Genomic DNA, 19,214 nt, shown 5'->3' with positions numbered 1-19,214 from the left:
CTCTGGGAAAATTTTTCCTTGACGTGGGAAACTTTTTTTTTTTCCCCAGACAAAATTACATTTCCCCATGACCCGCTGACTTTCACAGTCATTATCTTTAAATAAATATTAGTATCATCGACATCTTACTATACCTCGTACACGGCTGGGAAAAAAGATATATGTAAAAAGAATAGTTGAACGTTTGCATGAAGCTCGTTACAATCGTCTCCTGTTACAGACGAGGACACAAACATAATAGTTAAACGAGATTCAATGAAACTAACCATTCCCACACGTAACGCTTTAAAACTCCTCCAGTTTCCTGTGGGGAAAATGTCACCAGTTTCCTGGGAAAAATAAACACGTTTTATGAAAATCATAATAAACATTAATTTCCTGGAAAAAGAAATGAATAATATAATCCTTGCCCAGATGGACTGTTGATCTGCACCATATTCGACAATCATATTAGCCACAAGCATTTTCTTTTTAATATCTCGAAACTGAATGTATGGTTCCTGAGGATAAATGTATAATCTTATGAAAAGCAAAGCAGTTGCGCCTGTGAACAGATATGGTGAGGATACAAAAGCTGACACAAATCAGTTTTCTCCAACCCCTTAAGCTATATTCCAGTGCCTACAGCGAATCACATGACTGTGGTGGTACACAGATAGCCTTCAACGGCATAATACATACACAGTATTAGCATTACAGGAGGGTAAACCATGTACGGTATAGAGATATTACAAGGCTCCCTTTCAAAGTGACTGAGTGTGATTCTACATCACACTCAAGTTTTCTGATCTGGTTACGAGTTCTGGAAATAACATTTCTAATTTGTATCACCCGAAGGGACAGAGTCAGGTCTGGTTCTCTGACCGTCCACCACTGCGATCCAATGTTTGTACTTACTGCAGGTTCCTTCCCGGTGCTCCACCTCCCTTTCGAGCCCTAGCACCCACTGTGAAGAATGCCATCACCAGCGGTCGGGACTATGGCCTAGTCATCGTCATAGCAGAGGCCATGTGGACCTCTCGTGGGGGAACATCTCACTTCCCGCTGGCGTGGTTCAGCAACTCGATGAGGAAACGACGGACGTCAGACGTTAGGATTCAGCCAGTTGAAGGACGAGGTGCAATACTGCGCTGCGCCTCAGACAGACGGCACTTCTTCAACACACTCGCGTCACTACTATCACCCGCATTCACTACAGAGGGAGGCCACGACGGAGGTGACACGCCACGGGTATCGGCGCAGTGTCAGCGGGCAAGGTCGCGAGAGCAACAAGGGGCAACAGGTGGGGCAAGAGCCAGATGGTGTCTCCACACAGAGGTGTCGCCAACTGAATCAGTGTTTCGCTTGCAAACCTGGCGACACTGGGGCACCGCCATTCACGTCTTCAGAATTCTTCTTCTGTGTCTCCTTAAGGTCACAACCCTGCTTGCCTATCACTTGTTCTCTTTAGAGAAAATTGTAAGAACTCATTTTCGAAAAATTGATATTCGTTTTTTTTACTGTGGGTAGATTAAGGGTAACTGAATAAATAACGAATTACTGAAATTTTCTTCTATTCTTGCTGCCTCTTGTACAGATAACACGAGCAATTTCGTCTTCGTTATAGCTGACCCTATCGCAAGGAACTTTCTAACCTTTTGCAACTTCATGAAACAAGTGACACAAGCTCAACAAAGACTCCAAATATCTATTTTCTTCACCAGTCTCTACAATCCTCTTTTATTTATTTATTCCTCAATTTTGTGCCACTGGTTTACCCTCCTCCCCAAGAAGGCAATGGTATGGTACTATCAGTCATTCATTGTATACGTGTGTTAGGAATTTGTGATTGTCACGAATATGAATTTCATGACTCATCGTACGGCTGACAACGCAGCTGCTAATCGTACAACTTGCTGGCAGCTTCCTGTTGCCAGTCGTCTGGTTGAAACTGACATACGGTTCTGGTGTGCGAAGGAAATTATATATCAAGGCATGTCATATACCACAGGCATTTTGTAAACTTTATTCCTCTGGACATATAAGTCTTATGAGAGGTATCCCATTAGACACAGTCCTGAGATAAAGATATATATAATGTACATCTCCTTGTCAACTATCTATTATGCTCTATGATTCCTCGAGCAATAAACAAGTCTACCGAAATTTTCTGTGGATACAGAAAAACCACAGAGAACATTCAGACAAGAGGAGAGACGCAGAATCAAAGCGACCTGCCAAAGTCACACTTTCACAGCAATGAAGATAGTGTCTTCGAGGTTTTATACCGTGCGTAAATATGCCTTCCACGCTGCCACACCACCGTTGCCGCTGTTACAGACGAACTAGTCATTATGTCTAGGTACTCTACCCACTTTCGTCGGGGTCGGCAGGCAGCCAAAGTGACTCCAAATTGTCCTCGTTCTTGACACTAATGTGACCCCCTAACCATCAAGTATAAACAGCCGTACTAGGTCAACAACAGTGTTCCAAAGGTTGGCCAGCTACACACAATTAAAGTTAAATTATTTGAATGGAAGTCCCTTAGGTAATGGCTGATGAATCGCTGTGGTTTATACTACTAAAATCAACCGCGGTGGTCTCGGATTTGCATCTATGCTCATAAATACAATCACAAATTTTCACACATTAGATACACACACACACACACACACACACACACACACACACGTAAAGCAACACAACATCGTACGTTCAAAAGCAAATTTACTGACGCCTGGGAAAATTCTAGTGACAGTGATAAACAGCTTCAGAAGCCCACGAGGGTCTACAATTGAGACGTAACGCTTTTACAGGAAGACTCTCTCTTGATATCTCTTGGCATAATGTACACCAAACACCACAAAATTAGACTGAAAACACCAAACACCTTCATCCTCCAATATTTCACCCAGACATCTTCAGAAGGGCTTGGGAAACTTTAAGTTAAATACCCTTTCAAACGATCGTACAAAGTCAGTGGCTGAAGATTGTATCTGCTTTGATAAAGAAGTAATGCATAGAAACGACAGACTTTTAACGTACTGTCTAAGATATTCTGTCTAGGTCAAGGAGAGACGACAGGCTCACGTATGAGATCTGTCTCTGTGGGGCATCATATCTTCCAGGTTAGCCAAGACAGTACAGGCTATTGAATGCCCTCATTGACGCTACATATATGTATACATATATACACCCAGAGCCTAAGCCAGATACCCAATTCATCGACCCACTCAAGGGAAGGATGAAAAGCTGGATGAACTGTGGACAGACTACCGCGCCCAGGTCCGAACCCGGGCATGCCTGTGCACACGTCATGGTCATTAACATTAACCACTACACCACTGAGGCCCATAAAATCAAAGCCTCGTTACCTGCAACACGCATCCACTGAAACAAAAGCATACTTCGTTAATACAAACATGTGTCTCGTTACTGATAAATTCATCACCGTTGTGATAATTTTTGGTAAAAAGATCTCTCGCTAGGCTCGCATACCAAGGCTCGTGGTCTCCACCTCACAAAATACAAGGCCCAGAAACCTGGACACAGCTGGACGGGATGATTGACTATAGTGGTCGTTAGGAAAGTCTTTCTTGACGTCCTCCTGTGGTTAGGACTGTTCACACTACATCCAGCTGGGATGTGTGTGTGTGTGTGTGTGTGTGTGTGTGGGCGAGACTCACACAACACCAGCTGGTGAGGAGAGTCCCTCCTGGCCTTCTGTGTTGGTGAGGAATGCTCCTGCAACACCGGCACGTGTACGCTTGCTGCGTATCAAATGCCATCGGGCTCCGAGTGCGAGGCGTCGGCGATATCTTGCTACCATCAGCCAGGCCCAGAGATCTACGTACGAGAGCCACGGCTTCTTTATTGTTCTGTTGTTCTTCGGTGATCACCAGGCCTTACACCCAGCAATGTACGACGACGCGCGTACGTGTTCCCGCCCTGATGACTCTGTCTTTAGACATGGCGTCGGCGAATCCGTAGAGTTTACTTTATGTGAAAACACAAAAATAAACTATGGCCCATAAGGTATAAATGGATCTTCTCCAGGGTTCCAACAACCAACATAAAACTGGTTTTGTTATCGACGTAGATTGAAACACTTGGCAAGCTCGCCCCTCGCTCTGTTCCGCTGAACATCTCGCGTATAAAGCAGAAACGCAGGATTCTGGTCCATTTCAGTGGGGGAAGTCCACCGGCGCATCGCTAAGCACGACAACCCCCAACCCTCACTAGCGGACAATCTCGCCGTGGGCTTTACTCGTGATAAACAGAATATAACCCACCTCAAGAAATACGCAGAGGTCATTGCTACGCTTATTAAAAAGGGCTTATTTATATGCTACCGTATTTCACAGAAGTATTTTATGGAAAGTGATACGAGACCCCTGATTTTCAGGAGCGTCAGAGCCGGGGGTGTTCGCCAATTCAAAGCCAAAATGCCAAAGCTGTCACCAGCGGCGGTGGAGTATGGTTCTAAAGGACGTCAGTTGGACCTTACGAATGCCAGACAGACTCACTTGCTGTGTTGCTCGATGGATCAACAACTTTGATTCTTGAGGACGACATAATCCTTGAACAAGACGGTTCGGACCTTGATTATGATGACCTGGTCTCTGACGGGACCCTTGAAGGCGAGGTCATCATAAGAACGAACCGTTCCGTTGTGACCAACGGGTCAAGGAGGACAGGTAAGTTTATGAACTGTGGCTGTCAAGTGATGCCAGAGCGGCAGGTGGACCAGACTACCCCGAGGTGCGGGTTGAACTCCAACACTGTAAACTCTCTCGTGGTATGATAAGAATGCGACTGACGCATTAAACCTCGCGGTACACATCGTTAACAGTTAAACAACAGAGGAGTGTTTCATTTCACTTCCACAAAGCGTACGAGACCTTTGCGATCGTAGACAAAGTTTCCCTTCAAGTCAATGAAACTAAATAATATCAAAACGCCTAAAAATGAGACTTATTTTTCCGACCAGAAGACACACGTTTTCTAGTGTGAATGCATGAAAGTTTCCTACACCAACATGTCAGTGAACACACTACGATGAGAGGGACTGATGTGCCAAATAGTGCTCGATCTAACCTTCACACATACTACCATGGATATTGAAAATACCATATGATACACCATATAAAAAAAGTGACCAGGTAATGCTCAAGTTTGACTACGTGATAAATGAAGATGTTCAAACAACAGAGGTGAGACAAGACCTTAAAGAGGAGATATAATCGTGGAAATTACACAGACATCAACAGTTCCTAAGATGACGTCCTCGTAAACTAGGAAATGAAGTTCAGTAGCCAGTAGCCAGGGCACTGTGGTGAAAGGTAAAAACAGATATAAAAAAGATCTATAGCTTAACAGTGGTGGATAAACGGCATAAAGTAACTGAGGATATGGTTAATGTAGACAGCATACATGAATTTAGGAATTTTTGTCGTAGAAAATGTTCAAGAGACGAGACCCCACGATTGTAAACGTCCCTCACCGTATGGCACATCACTACAGGTCGAGTCGAGACATCTACACCCACAGTAAAGCACAGCCTAAGGGGTTCCTGGTTCCCTCTACCAGTCATCATCAGGGGTACCTGGCTCCCTTTACCAGTCAGCATCTATCTACCGCACTCTAAGCATCTCCGACACGCCACCTCTGGCTCCCCTGCCCAACCCCGTCCCTTTAACACCTCTGAGGTAAGGGGATTAGAGTTATAGGTGGCGTCGTCCTTAAGCACGACGTTGCGACCCTTAAACACAAGGATACGACCCTTGAGCACGACGGCACTTCTGTAGTGACCTCCTCACCACAGCACGTCCCTAGCCCTTGTGGTAGCCTACGAATCAACGAATCACAGTGTACTATACACAAATCCCAAGCCTCTCTGAAGGCCAGGGTCGAAACAGCCCCTTTTTTTCCAAGACGCTCAAAACATCTTCACATTTTGCTAGTTGCGGTGATGTCCATATCGCGAAATTACTCCACGTGACAAGTAAATCTCTTTCGGCATTCGTATCGCTGTTACCTGACTGTATCACGTGAAGCTAAAGCTGCATCGCTGTTGTTTTAAAGGAGGTGATTGGTAAGAGAGGCTCACAGCTGCCGGCCATGTTTCATGGCTGTCAGGGACATACATGCGCGTATCAGAAGGTACAGGAACGTTTACCGCTCCAAGCATGCGTCTTTGTGTGCAGCTAGACATTATAAGAATTTACGAGCTTAAAAGTAGTAGTTTTTTCTGTAAATATTACAATACCACAGCACAGCTCTGAGGTGGTCATAAAGTCGAATGATATATCCCACTCTCTGATCACTATACTACGTTTTGAGTAAATACCGTACGTAAAGTGTTATAAAAAAAAACGCCAGATATACCGCCAGGTGGACGCCATCTGTACACTTTCACGTCAACACATGTTTATCTCGCTGGTCGCCTTGCCTGCTGCAATCTGGCCTGGCGTTCCTGACCGGTTCTATAATCTGTTAGGGTTAGCGGGCAGTTACCGTGTTGCTCTGGTGAGCCAAGGACAGGACGTGACCCTTGACCGCCCGTCGCACCTGGACTGCTCTGGTGACCCCTAGTAAAGCTCGTGACCCCTGACCGCGCCGGCCCACCCGTGACGTCAGGAAACACCGTCACTCAGCCCTCCCAGGAACCTCCCACACGTCTCCCTACAACATGAAGCCTCCATCAAGTAACTCAGTGACGTCAAACAGACGCAAAAAGTCCCGTATATATGAGTGTTCGTAAATACGCCAGTTATTACGTATACCCAAGTACTCTCTCTCTCTCTCTCTCTCTCTCTCTCTCTCTCTCTCTCTCTCTCTCTCTCTCTCCTTCACGAGTAATGATGACAAAGCTTCAAATGCTCCGAAGTAGACTCTACCTTACTGGTTTTACCGAAGGTTTTATTCTCCTATCATATGCTTTAAGTTCGAAGGATTCGGTGTTTATACTGTGGTTTTATTCGACAGGTGGAGGACCTAAGTGAGGTTATCAAAATGTCCGATGACACCGTCGACCACTTTGCCAGAATCGAAGTCTTACATTTGACAAGACTTCGATCCTTTGGGGAGACACTTATGGCAGTTAAACTATGAAAAGATCTCGATCGTTTCATTGGAATCACACAAGCACACTGGCCGTATCTGGGGACAAGGAACTGCTTGTAGGAGTAGTGAGGATCTCTGTGGATCATTGGTTGTCTGTTAAGGTCATGGGCCTCCCTTGGGGAGGCTCCTGCTGTGGAGGATGAGTTAACTCTGGCGAGAGTGGGTGACAGACCTCAGGAGGTTGTATAGGTAGTTGATGACAGACCCAGGAAGGCACTACGGGTAGGTGAAGACTGGTCTAAGGAGGTGGTATGGGTGGTATGGGTGATGACTGACCCACGGAATGATGTATGGGTAGGTGATGACTTGACACAGGGAGGCGGTAAATACTTACGAGCATTTCTTCCTGGGGGCAGCGCTTCCTCCGGAGCTGAAGATGTATGCCATGCCCTGAGTCTGCCGACGCTGTCTACCAGTGCCTCATAACCTGTAAGGTCCAATCCAGAGGCTTCACTCAGTAGCGTACACTCAGGACCTTAAAAGTTCTTGGGAGCCGAGTGGATCGTAGACGGCAAAAGGTCTCCGTGTCGTGGACATCAGTACCCAGAACCGAAAAACATCAATATATATATCCTAAGAACCTCACATATTCACAGATGCGTTAGATAAGCTTTACTATGATCCTCTACACACCACAGGTTATACATATGACACTGGAAGCCAATGAGGGTAATACGCCCACACTGTACACGGTGGGACACACGGGGTCGCGTACACCTGCGCAACGAACACGGGGACACATCGCCACGCCGACAGTGCTGTGGCATCGGGACGGGCCCGGCCACCTAACTGGGATGCCACAAGGAGACGACCCAGCTGGCCTCGCCTCGCATACTGCGTCCAGCTGTAAATAGCAGGGGATAACCTCAAGACTGGTGGACCTCAGGAGAGGTACTGCACCAGTAACTTAGTGCCCGCGTCGAATATGCAAGGTCGGTGACCCACCCCGACGTCGGACCACCGACCACTAGTCACACAGAGCGACGCGTGTGGGGGATTCAAGGCAGATGGTCGTCCACATTTCATCTCCCCACATAAACATCTACTCCAGTTTCCTCATGGTGGATTACACTGGCAACAAACAGACGAACTAAAGCTGCAAAGAATGGCACTCTTTCCTAACATATTCCCTGATGATACCTAAATATCACAAGGTTGAAATATGTCCTGTCATCACACAGTGTGAGGGAGTGAAGACGTAGTTACCCATCTTACCGTACTGCACGATGCGACGCCGCACCGCTGCGTCTGGTCTTACGTCATCACCAACAACAACAAGTAAGTTGGTGCACGTTGGCCGATCTCAATGTCTCATTCTTCATAACATCAGCAAGACCCCAGACTGGCCTCGGTGACTGGGGCAGAGCATTACCGCTGCCCCAAGCTGGTCTGGCGAGGCACAGCCACCATATTGGTTGTAGGTCATCTGATGTGAAGATGATAATCTCATGATAACATTAGGCGTGTCAGGAAGAGGGGTTAGACGAGCCATCACCTGTCGAGAAAAAAATGACATATGAGACTATTGAATGTTAGAGAAAGAGAGAAAGAAAGCAGAAACCAGGAGAATAAGACAAGAAGAAGGGAAAGGGACAAAAAGAAGGAAAGAGGGAGACAAAGTTTTGAATCAAGTAAAACAGAAAATACAAAAACAAAAATCCTTTAAGAAACGGCAAAAAGAAGGCGAAATTTTCGAATTATGAAATACATAAAAATACATATAAATGAAATAATGAAATAACGAGCGATGAGACGTATGAAAATTCTAAATAAGAAAAATGAAAATTTAAATGAAACGAGCAAAATCATGATGGCTAAAAGGGTAAAGAAAACGTTACGAGGGCGAGGCGCACCTCACAGATCGGAAACTGCGCCTCGCAGAGCGGAAATTAGGGATGTGCAGGGACGCGCGTCAGGCAGGGAGGAGCCCCTGACTGAGACTTAACAACTGATGGAAGAAAAATTCGCGCAATAAATCAGGATGGGAAAGTTAGAGAAGACGTTACGTTATGGGTTTATGAAACAAGGTTTAACGTCCTTCAAACTTAGGAAATACAGTTTAGTTTGCTGGTAAAAGTTTAGAATTACGTATGTTTCCACTGTTCACGATGCAAACACGACCAAGAAAGCCATTCACCCTCCTCTGTTGAGGTCATGCCAAGGCAAACCTAGATTCTTAAGGCCTTAAGTGATGTACGTTTGGCAGTAACCTAAGCCTACTTGACTATCATCATCACTACGTTGCTCCAAACACACAGAAAACGACACGAGGAACCGATCTGTTCGTTCACAACACTTTAGCGCCAACTGGAGTTAGGATATTGTGGGTCCGCTTATGCCGAACGAGGCTTGGCATAGGAGGAATACGGCAGCCACTCCCTGGGGAAACACACTCCCTGGCGATGTGCCGAGTGTGCAGCTCGAGCCAGTTACTTGGCTCCGTAAAGCGGTCTTTCCACTCGGAAGTCACTTAAGCCACGGGAGGCCTTTCCATCCGACGGTTCAATTTCGGCCCGGAGATCCCCCTCTTCAAAAACGCAGGTCTGTGAGCCACAAAAAGTTATGATTGGTGTTCGGTTGGTTAACTGTACGTCGCCCGACAACCTCCAGGGTTATTAAGGCCGTCAATCTTGAATCACTCGATTTCTTTCAATGCTAACATATTCCATCACTGATATTATACGAAACTATTTAGGATTTGATCTAACTAAATGGTGTTTTGATCTAACCAAAGTAGAGTCAGATTTCTTTTTGTTTTGAAGATGTCTTTGGATCAATGTAGAAATCGTACCGTGAGGAGAATTCCTTCCACAGCCTCGTAATGATAAGACGTTATTTATAGCCAATATCTCGTTCTGTCGCAGAGTCTAAATCAATAAAACGTAGGTCACAAGAGGTCAAACTTTACAATAAAGGGTCAAGCATCATCTTCAAATCATGGAGCTGATGAGTATGGGTGGATGATTAAGTACATAAAGGCACCAGCGCGTTGGATAAGCGAGGTGATAAGCTTTAAGCTAGTAAATTACCATTTAATAACGAATTCGCTAAAAGCCAAAAAATAAAAAAAAACCTTAGTGATTATGCGGAATAGCATGTCAAGAGTATTGTAAGTACATAGCAGCAGACGCTGTCTGGCCTGGACTTGGCAAAGCTGGTGTCGTTACGAGCTCAAGAATCTCAAGGTTTATCAATGTTTTGAAGCTTTTGCTAATTTTATCAAGTAATTTGTTCTTTTCCGCTAAATATAAGTCTCTCTCTCTTCACCCTGAAGATACAGGGCTTTGCACTTTGTTTCTACTGTAAGAGACGTGGACGCATATATGAATTAAATAAAAAACAAAAAGACTTGGAAGTACCTAGAATTCGTAAATATAAAGAGATGATTTTACTTCCCCATTTACAGAATCAGCGTTTGAGCCACGTCAGCGAGTATCACTTCAAATAATTAGCAGATAATATTATCTTAGCATTATCTAGAACAGCACAACAATACCTTCAAATATATATTCTTAAGCGGAAACGAAATCACGCCATATATCACCACTTACAAGGACTTATTCTATATAAAATCAATTCTGTATTTAAAATAAGCATTTATCGTTTCTTTTGGGGAAAGAGTGTTGCAAGATATTTGAAAATTTGTAAAATAAATGTGAAAGAAAAAATGATGGCGAGATGGTAGACAGCACTAACGAGGTTCTCTGAACTTTCCGAAGAGTGAAAAAAAAATACAAAATCCCAAAATAACCATTTTTCTCTGCGGTCAGAAAAAGGCCGAGGGTTGAGTTCTGGTCGAGATTCAGAAGCAGGGGGTCTTAATGCTAGAGAGAGAGAGAGAGAGAGAGAGAGAGAGAGAGAGAGAGAGAGAGAGAGAGAGAGAGAGAGAGATCGCCGCCTTAAAAGAGGGGAAAGACAGCATCGCTAAAGATTATTTAGACACATGAAGTTTCGGTAACAAGATACGACGGGATAGTAAAGTGTCTATAACCCATATCGTAAAACAACGACTGATTTCTGAAAGTCTGATCAAGAAAATTATAAATCTCGGACGTTTTGCTAAAGAACTTGTCTTACAACTCACGTTTCTCTCCTTCACGCATAGATATAGAAATAATTCGTCAATAAAGCAACGACTTCTGGCTGGTCACGATTATAGTTTAGTTTCCCTTAAATTGCTATTTTGACGTAGTCACCCCATTCACTGGCCACTGTTTTCTTTGTATTAGATACGCTTCACTGTAGACTACGTAAACTGAGACAATACTGTATGTCCTCATTTCCTGGTTTAACAATAATATAGCTACAGATACCACTAATTTATCAGATACAGCAGCTATCATCAAAATGTCAGACAAATTACGAATCATAGTAAAAACGAAAACTCTTACTACCAGATGCGCTTCATCCACTAAAATTATTCTAAGTGTATCTTGAATCATGTTATTGAAAGAAGCACTCAGAAGTACCCCTATCTTACCCAGCTAGGCATTTCATCTACCACAATCACCTCAGAAACTTGAATTACCACGAGAAAACCTGTTACCTGACGCACCCACCACTTAGACACTGCTAGGAACCAAGCCACCAGAAAATCCATAAGTACAAAAGAGACCTGGCCTTTATATCTATATAGGTGCAATGTACTGCAGAAGCTAAACATCTCAAGAGAACAAAGGAGACAACGAGATCTCCAAACAGCATCCGGTCTTAGAACACCATAATGATCAAATTAGCATAAAACCCAAGAGCTCTTATCACCAGAAAAGTCCTTGGTTCTCAAGGTTTCGTGGCAAAGAAACTTCACCCATCACGATTGCGGCCAACACAGTGTACAGCCATCACAAGGACGTAAGGCACCACACTGGTACTAACCCAGACATCACATGACATCCAGACATCGTGAGGATGTGATACCATACAATCAGGACTCCAGTAGCCAATATAAGAGTTCCGAACCCTCAGCCATCAAGACTCTAACCTCCACAACAGGTTTCAAACCAACATAAAAAAAAAAAGAATGACTCGATCCATCAACCAAGACCAAAGCGTTCGTTTCCAGCCACTCCTGGGCATTTATTGATACCAGCTAAACTGGCAGATTCTTAGATAAAACATGTGTTCCACTCATGGACAGTCTAGAAACTGAAAAAAAAAGAAGCTTTGTGTGGATTATCTTGGAAGAGTGTTTGGGGTAACTTATAAATAAACAGGGAGGGGAGGAAAATTTGATGAACTCAAATTCGAAGCAAAAATGTCATTGGAAAATGTGATGGTGGTTCCTGTTTGGTTACCGATCTATACTCAAACCATTTTCTTTTCTTTTTTTAAATGATTTTGTCTGTAATACAACTTCCGACAAGGCCAAAGACCAGAGTGCCTGACCCTCGTTTTTTTCTCTAGACGAACAGACGAAAAGATGAAGCTTGTGTTGACCTGAGCGCTGCCTGATATCCCAAAATAGATTCTAAGTCCTTAAAGACGATGTTACGACCACATTAAACCTAACGGTACGACCTTTGGGTACAGCGGTCTGTCATACGACCTTAAACCTTAAGGTGTCACACACACACACACACACACACACACACACACACATACACACACACACAATCATTTCTAAGCAGTCCCAGTGATATTCTCATGTCTTCGCCTCCATTATTGTAACAATGGAACAAATATTTGAACCTCCCTACTCCTGATAACACCCCCCCCCCCCCCACACACACACAGGTTATGCAAGACCCGGCAGCTGATAACGTGATTGGTGGAGGGATTAAAACGTCAACGTGACGTCATGCTGTTCCTGTGACTCACTCGTCACTTCCTCCGTGACATCCACAACCCCCCAACCCCCTTTCCGAACACAGCTCTGACGTCGTTAAGCTGCGTTACTCAACGGCTCAGAGCTTCATCGTTAAACCTGTGATTAACCCGAAATTTACGTAACGAACTCCAGGACTGGCGGGAAAGCGGACAGGTAATCACAGATACTGAAAACTGATGCATTATCAAATCACATGAAATAAATCTCCGATGAAATTTTGAAGAACATAAAACGAAATAAAGAAATAATTAAATGTGATTACTATTAATACTCCACAACGCTGGTCTGGAATAAAACTAAGACACGGAGCGTGAAGATTACAACCCATGAGCACGACGGTACGACCCATGAGCACGACGGTACGACCCTTAGGAACGACGATTCGACCATCGAGCATGACGGTACGACCCATGAGCACGACGGTACGACCCTTGAGAACGACGGTTCGACCATCGAGCATGACGGTACGGGTGACCCTTTAGCACGATGGTACGACCCTTGAGCATGAAGTTACGACCCTTGAGCAAGAATGTACGACCCTTGACCACGACGATACACGACCCTTAAGTATAACAACGGCTTGACCAAAAAAAATTTTACCTGACCCTTGAGGATCAGGTCAAAGAACCCGACCGTGTTACCCAAGGGTCGTCCTTACAATCCTCAACTCTAAGACAGGACATTTCACTCGTGAAAAATCTCGTATGTCAATGTCGGTGACGATCGGTTCCTGGATCTCGCGTTACGTAAGGTGGGCCGCGTCCCGTAACGTTCAATTAGCTCACATTTCGTGATGTATGGAAGTGATATCAAATGGCATTCATTCACAGGGGAATGGCTTACGTAAAGTCATTACTGGGTGTACTTGATTTACCTCCATTAACTGAATGTGGATTTAGCTCCAAAATATGTGATAAAGCGGATTATTGGTTCACTTGACTAGCCTTAACTACCAAACCGTTTTGCCCATGTTGGTGGATTTGAAGGATATCAACACTTCTCTATGTGGAGCAATTTATCACTAGGAAACGGGTGATGTAAAGAAATGATAAAAAAGGTGTTAAGAGAAAATGATATTTACGCGATACATGACGGGACATTCGTTTAGGTTAGGAGTTATTTAGGTCCAGCACACAATCCAGTTCTGACGGAGAGGTGAACAAAGTGTCTACGGCTGTGCATCGTCTACAGACCAATGTTGGCAGACGCTCCGTCACATTCTCTATACTATAGTAATCACATCCGATCACCCTCTCATACCCGCATTCTTTCCTCTCCGTATCCACGCTTCAGTTTTCGCTTACCTGATGTGGAACTTTGATTGACAGAGAGAAAGACGGGTGGAAGGGCTACGAGGCTGTTTATTGTACACCGTGGGATGCAACAGCGATACGCAGGACGCAGAACCACTGCGTATGACTCTGATGCAGGCTGACCCCCTGAATGAGTGAGTGTCACCCGTTCATGTAAACCTTCCCACAGGACACACAACGAGTCAAGTAACGCCCTTGATTTCCAGGTCGACCTGAAGGCCATGTATTACCCTTTGTCGAACACACCCTGCGTTCATGTTACAGTCGGTTCTAAGAACAAAGCCTCTCACAAGGTAATAAAGATATAAACGTTTCCGAGAGACGACTCACGTCTCGTTTTGCTAACGTACGGAGATTGAAATACTAACGTTAATCGTTTAACACACACACACACACACACACACACACACACACACGTGGTGAGGTGGCTAGGTTGCAACACACGCACCTCGCGGGCCCGTGTTCGAGTTCCGGTTCAGGTGGTGGGCTATCAGCCAACCAAGCTGTTGCCCCTTCTCTTCCGGTTGGTTGGTAATGGGGTACCAGGCGTACAATAGTGTCTCTAAATATATATATATCTTATACATTATATACGTAAAAGGTTGATGGACGGTGCAGCACGAGTCTAAAGCTCTCTTCCCGTATCACTAAAACAGTCTCATTTTCAGTCTTAGTCGTCCCAAAAATCTTAACCGTCTCTCTAACATCAACCTTCTCTATCATCTCAACCGTATTAATAACAACCGTCTCGATAAACTTAGTTGTCTCGTCTCAATCTCCAGTCTCCATAATCTCAATAGCTTCATTAATCTCACTGTCAGTCTTTTCAGTTTATATCTACTGCAATCATTCTATTCCTCTCTCTCTCTCTCTCTCTCTCTCTCTCTCTCTCTCTCTCTCTCTCTCTCTCTCTCTCTCTCTCTCTTTCCTTCTCGAATGTCCTCCCTTGCTTCCAAAATGAAAAGTCTTTTAAGAAATTACACACCATCTTTCGTCCCTTATCATCTTTGGTTCTTGACCTTTCTCTGAGGCTCGACCAGATCCCTCCAGAAGGGTGTGGGTCACGACCCGTGAACACGCTCCCCTCCCCCCCGGCGTTACGTAAATTGTTACCACACAGTAAATCACTTACCGTTCAAACTGTTTACCCTTTTGTCCCCCCACAGAAACACACACACAACTGCAGGTGGATGTCGTGGACCATCATCGCTCTTTTTACCATCGCTATCGCTCGTTGATGACTACCTCCCTCACTCGTGACATAGCAAATGACCCGTTGATGAGGAGGAACAAAAGGATCGGAGAGGTGTGAAGGGGTGACATATGTTTTACACTGATAAGACGTTGATAACGTCTCACTCGGAGCCGCCCGACCGACAGTTGGCTACGGAGGTGCACTGGAATCGCTTGTGGGAGCCACGCGCACGTCTCTTGGGAATCATACTTCACCCTTGACCCTTCTTGGCAGCGCTCAAACACCAGTGCAGGTTAAAAATGCTAGTCTTTTCAACGAACGAAATCTTCGCGTAGTGCCTCAAAAGAAGCTTTGGTGGAGTAGGACGTAAGTGTGTGGCGACAACACGTAAGAACCATAACGAGGACTGGTTCTTGTGTGTGTGTGTGTGTGTGTGTGCGTGTGTGTGTGTGTGTGTGTGTGTGTACGTCAGCTGGCCACAGTCTACAGCCTCCAGAACTGTCAAGGTAAGTTGTTCAGGACACTTAAATCTCTACGCTTCTGATCTCATCTACCATCACGAACAGCTTCGATGTAGACCCATCGGTCTGTTGCTTTTTGTATTCCTTTGTAATCTACACACGCATACACACACACATATATATATATATATATATATATATATATATATATATATATATATATATATATATATATATATATATATATATATATATATATATATAACTGTCATTGTGGGTGTATGTGTTCCTCATGTATATCTACATTTCTCCATCAGTCTGCACCAAATGAGAGAATATGCGGTACAGGATGACATGAGGCGGATCATGTGGACGGGGATCATGTGAGTGTGGGATGTATTTCACCTGTCCAACAAACAAATTCCCGCTGGTACCGTTATGTATACAGCCTTGCGTCCTTCCACTGGGTTTATATGAACCTATATCATCTTGCAACACATGAGGAGCAGCTTCGTCTACCACACGTCCCTAAAAGCTTTCAGAATGTTAGTCTCTTAGTATGGGAGTACCACAGAAAAGCGGATCACGTCCCGGTGCTCTCAGTCACAATCTCTTTGTAGGATCCGATCGCTAGAGTTTCATTTGTAGGATTCGAATGCTGGAGTTTCATTTGTAGGATTCGATCGCTGGAGTTTCATTTGTAGGATTCGATTGCTGAAGTTTCATTTGTAGGATTCGATCGAAGGAGTTTTATTTATGACGTTAAAACCCAAAGTGGCAAGTCTACTGGTATTGTTCTACTCTGTGTGCCTCACCTCTGGTCCTCCTCCATTCTGGAGGATTTTGACGAGGTCCTCCTCGACTGAGGCTTCTGTCCCTGTAACCTACCCACCGTCTTCTCCCCGTAAATAATCTCCTCCCAACTTCTAACCTTGTTCGCTCTGCCGCTGATGATTCCAATTTACACACTTCAGCTAACTTTCCCTCCCTACCACCTTCTGTTTCTCGCATTGAACACATTTCCTCTCCCATTTCAGGCCTGTATAATATCTCAGAATCAGGAAGCGCTAGCCTGGTTAAATCTAACGGTGCTATGAGGAACTTTTCCCCTATATACTTCTTTCTAGACCACTCGTTTTCTTCTGTTCAGTTTCAGAACGCAGTTCTAACCCTGTACTAACACACATGCCAGACATAACCACATTCTGCATCTCAAAGTCTGACCCTTATCACTTCCATCCTTACGAGTGAAAACAAAATAAGGACAAGTGTATCCCAAGGCCTAACTGATGACAAGGTCTAAGAGGCAAGTCACCTTATCTCCACCAAGGTGTAAAGCCATAACCCAAATACTGACCAGTGATAATGTAGGGAAGCTGGGTGAGTACAAGTCGCTCATAGTGAGAATAATGTGCTCGCGCTATGTCATGAAAATATGTCTTACACCGGCGGGTGTCAGTGGGCAGTATTAAGGCCTTTGTGGAAGAGCTTAAATGCTGTGAAAATGAAAAGTTATAGTCAGAGAGCGGAGGGGGGTGTTTTGAAACGGTTTGGGCACATGGAGAGAATGAGTGAGGAAAGATTGACCAAGAGGATATATGTGTCGGAGGTGGAGGGAGCGAGGAGAGGTGGGAGACCAAATTGGAGGTGGGGGGATGGAGTGAGGGAGATTTTGTGTGATCGGGGCCTGAACATGCAGGAGGGTCAAAGAAGGGCAAGGAATAGAGTGAATTGGATCGATGTGGTATACCGGGGTTGACGTGCCGTCAGTGGATTGAATCAGGGCATGTGAAGCGTCTGGGGTAAACCATGGAAAGCTGTGTAGATATGTATATTTGCATGTGCAAACGCGGGAGACAGCGAAAAAAAAAATTATATATATATATATATATATATATATATATATATATATATATATATATATATATATCAACATACCGTCCAACAAGTTTCTTCCTTATTTTCATGTTATGAAGTCGGCTGTACTATCCTTACATCCCCCCATCTGTGCACCACTTTCACCATCAAAGCTTAAACGTTGTAATCAGGTTTCTCTTAATTCAGATTCCATCTTTGTTGTCTTCCTCTTGACCTTCTCTATAAGTTCCTTGCGCTTCTTTAGGCGCGGTAGCCAAACATCAGAAGCATAATTTAACGTACTACAAGATCTAAATAGCTTCCTGAATATTTCCTAACCCAAATACTTTTTCTCCTTTTACTTTTTCCCTTATGTGGAACCCTGGCCAGAAGTTGAGGACTGTGTCAACTCCCCAGTCTCTCAAACACACATTCCTGAAGCTTATTTCCTGTTGGATGATATTCATACTGAGATCTTCCTTCACCAAGACCCATCCTTACCATTTTCCATTTGCTCGGATTGAATTTCATGCACCATGTATCAGACCAAGTTTGAAGTCTGTCAAGGTCCCCTTGTAGGTCTATGCCATCTTCTTCGCTTTTCACTTCCCTCATGACCTTGCATCATCTACTGGCATCCAGGCAGGAGTTCATACCTTCTGGCAAGTCATTTACATAGATCACGAGGAGTAATGGTACCAGGACAAAACCCTGCGGAACTCCGCTGGTAACCTCAACCCGCTTCGGTTAGGCCACGCGTTCTTTGTTCCCCTTCCACTAAGATACTCTACCCATCCATGGAGTCTTCTCCTCATTCCTGCCTAGTGATCCAGCTTCTTATACATTTAAACCTCCGTGTATTACAGTGTCAAATGCTTTTAAGCAATGCAGAAACAAACGATCCACTCAGCCTTCCCTTCTGGCTAAAATAAAGCTCACTCTCTTATGACCTTCCTGGACTGAAGGTCAAGAGACTTAAACCTCATGTAAATATCATATCAGCAGATGGGTGGTGGAGGGGGACTGTGGGAGGGGGTAGGGGGGGAGGCAATGGGGATCTAAATCCCATCACTGCAGAGGGAGTGACTCATCTAATTAGCCCACAACCTGCAACAGTGACTTGAAACTATGATGAATATCACCACATGGTCCTTGATTTAATATATTTACTTATGTTGCGTCCAGCATGTCCTTTGGGAAATTCTATGACTATATTTTGGTCTCTATATTAACCTTTTAGGGGAAATGTTACGTCAATTGAGCACGGAACAGTTCGGCTTTTTGATATGATGACCTGGCCTTTGACATGACCTTCAAGGGTCATGCCATCATGCTCAAGAGTTTAACCATAAAGTGCCTGGATATGATCGGCTGTATGCGTGAGAAAGAAAACTAACCAATTCCATCACGCAGTCTACAAGTATGTCTCTATCACACTTTGAAAGACATACTAGTTT

At 44.4% G+C, this 19,214-nt stretch overlaps 2 protein-coding genes across 3 annotated transcripts in view; one reads left to right on the top strand and one right to left on the bottom strand.

Annotated features, from left to right (window-relative positions):
• LOC139764433 (uncharacterized) overlaps positions 1-8,559 on the bottom strand; it is a 28,414-nt gene extending 19,855 nt beyond the window's left edge. The window contains exon 1 of one of the 2 annotated variants that reach the window (XM_071690984.1): positions 7,439-8,559. In XM_071690984.1, the coding sequence (XP_071547085.1) occupies positions 7,439-7,491 (53 nt within the window). In that variant the 5' untranslated portion in view covers positions 7,492-8,559. Of the gene's footprint in view, positions 1-897; positions 1,324-7,438 lie in introns of those variants that run through there. The other variant, XM_071690983.1, reaches the window with a different exon arrangement.
• Positions 8,560-15,636: 7,077 nt separating this feature from the next.
• The window catches only part of LOC139764548 (adenylate cyclase type 2-like), a 59,689-nt gene continuing 56,111 nt past the window's right edge, over positions 15,637-19,214 (top strand). Inside the window, exon 1 of the mRNA XM_071691310.1 lies at positions 15,637-15,731. The gene's annotated coding sequence lies outside the window, so the exon portion shown is untranslated. The remainder of the gene's footprint in view (positions 15,732-19,214) is intronic.

The sequence above is a fragment of the Panulirus ornatus genome, chromosome 50 (genome assembly GCF_036320965.1).
Source record: "Panulirus ornatus isolate Po-2019 chromosome 50, ASM3632096v1, whole genome shotgun sequence".
Classification (NCBI taxonomy): domain Eukaryota; kingdom Metazoa; phylum Arthropoda; class Malacostraca; order Decapoda; family Palinuridae; genus Panulirus; species Panulirus ornatus.
This window is presented reverse-complemented; position numbering and strand designations above follow the sequence as displayed.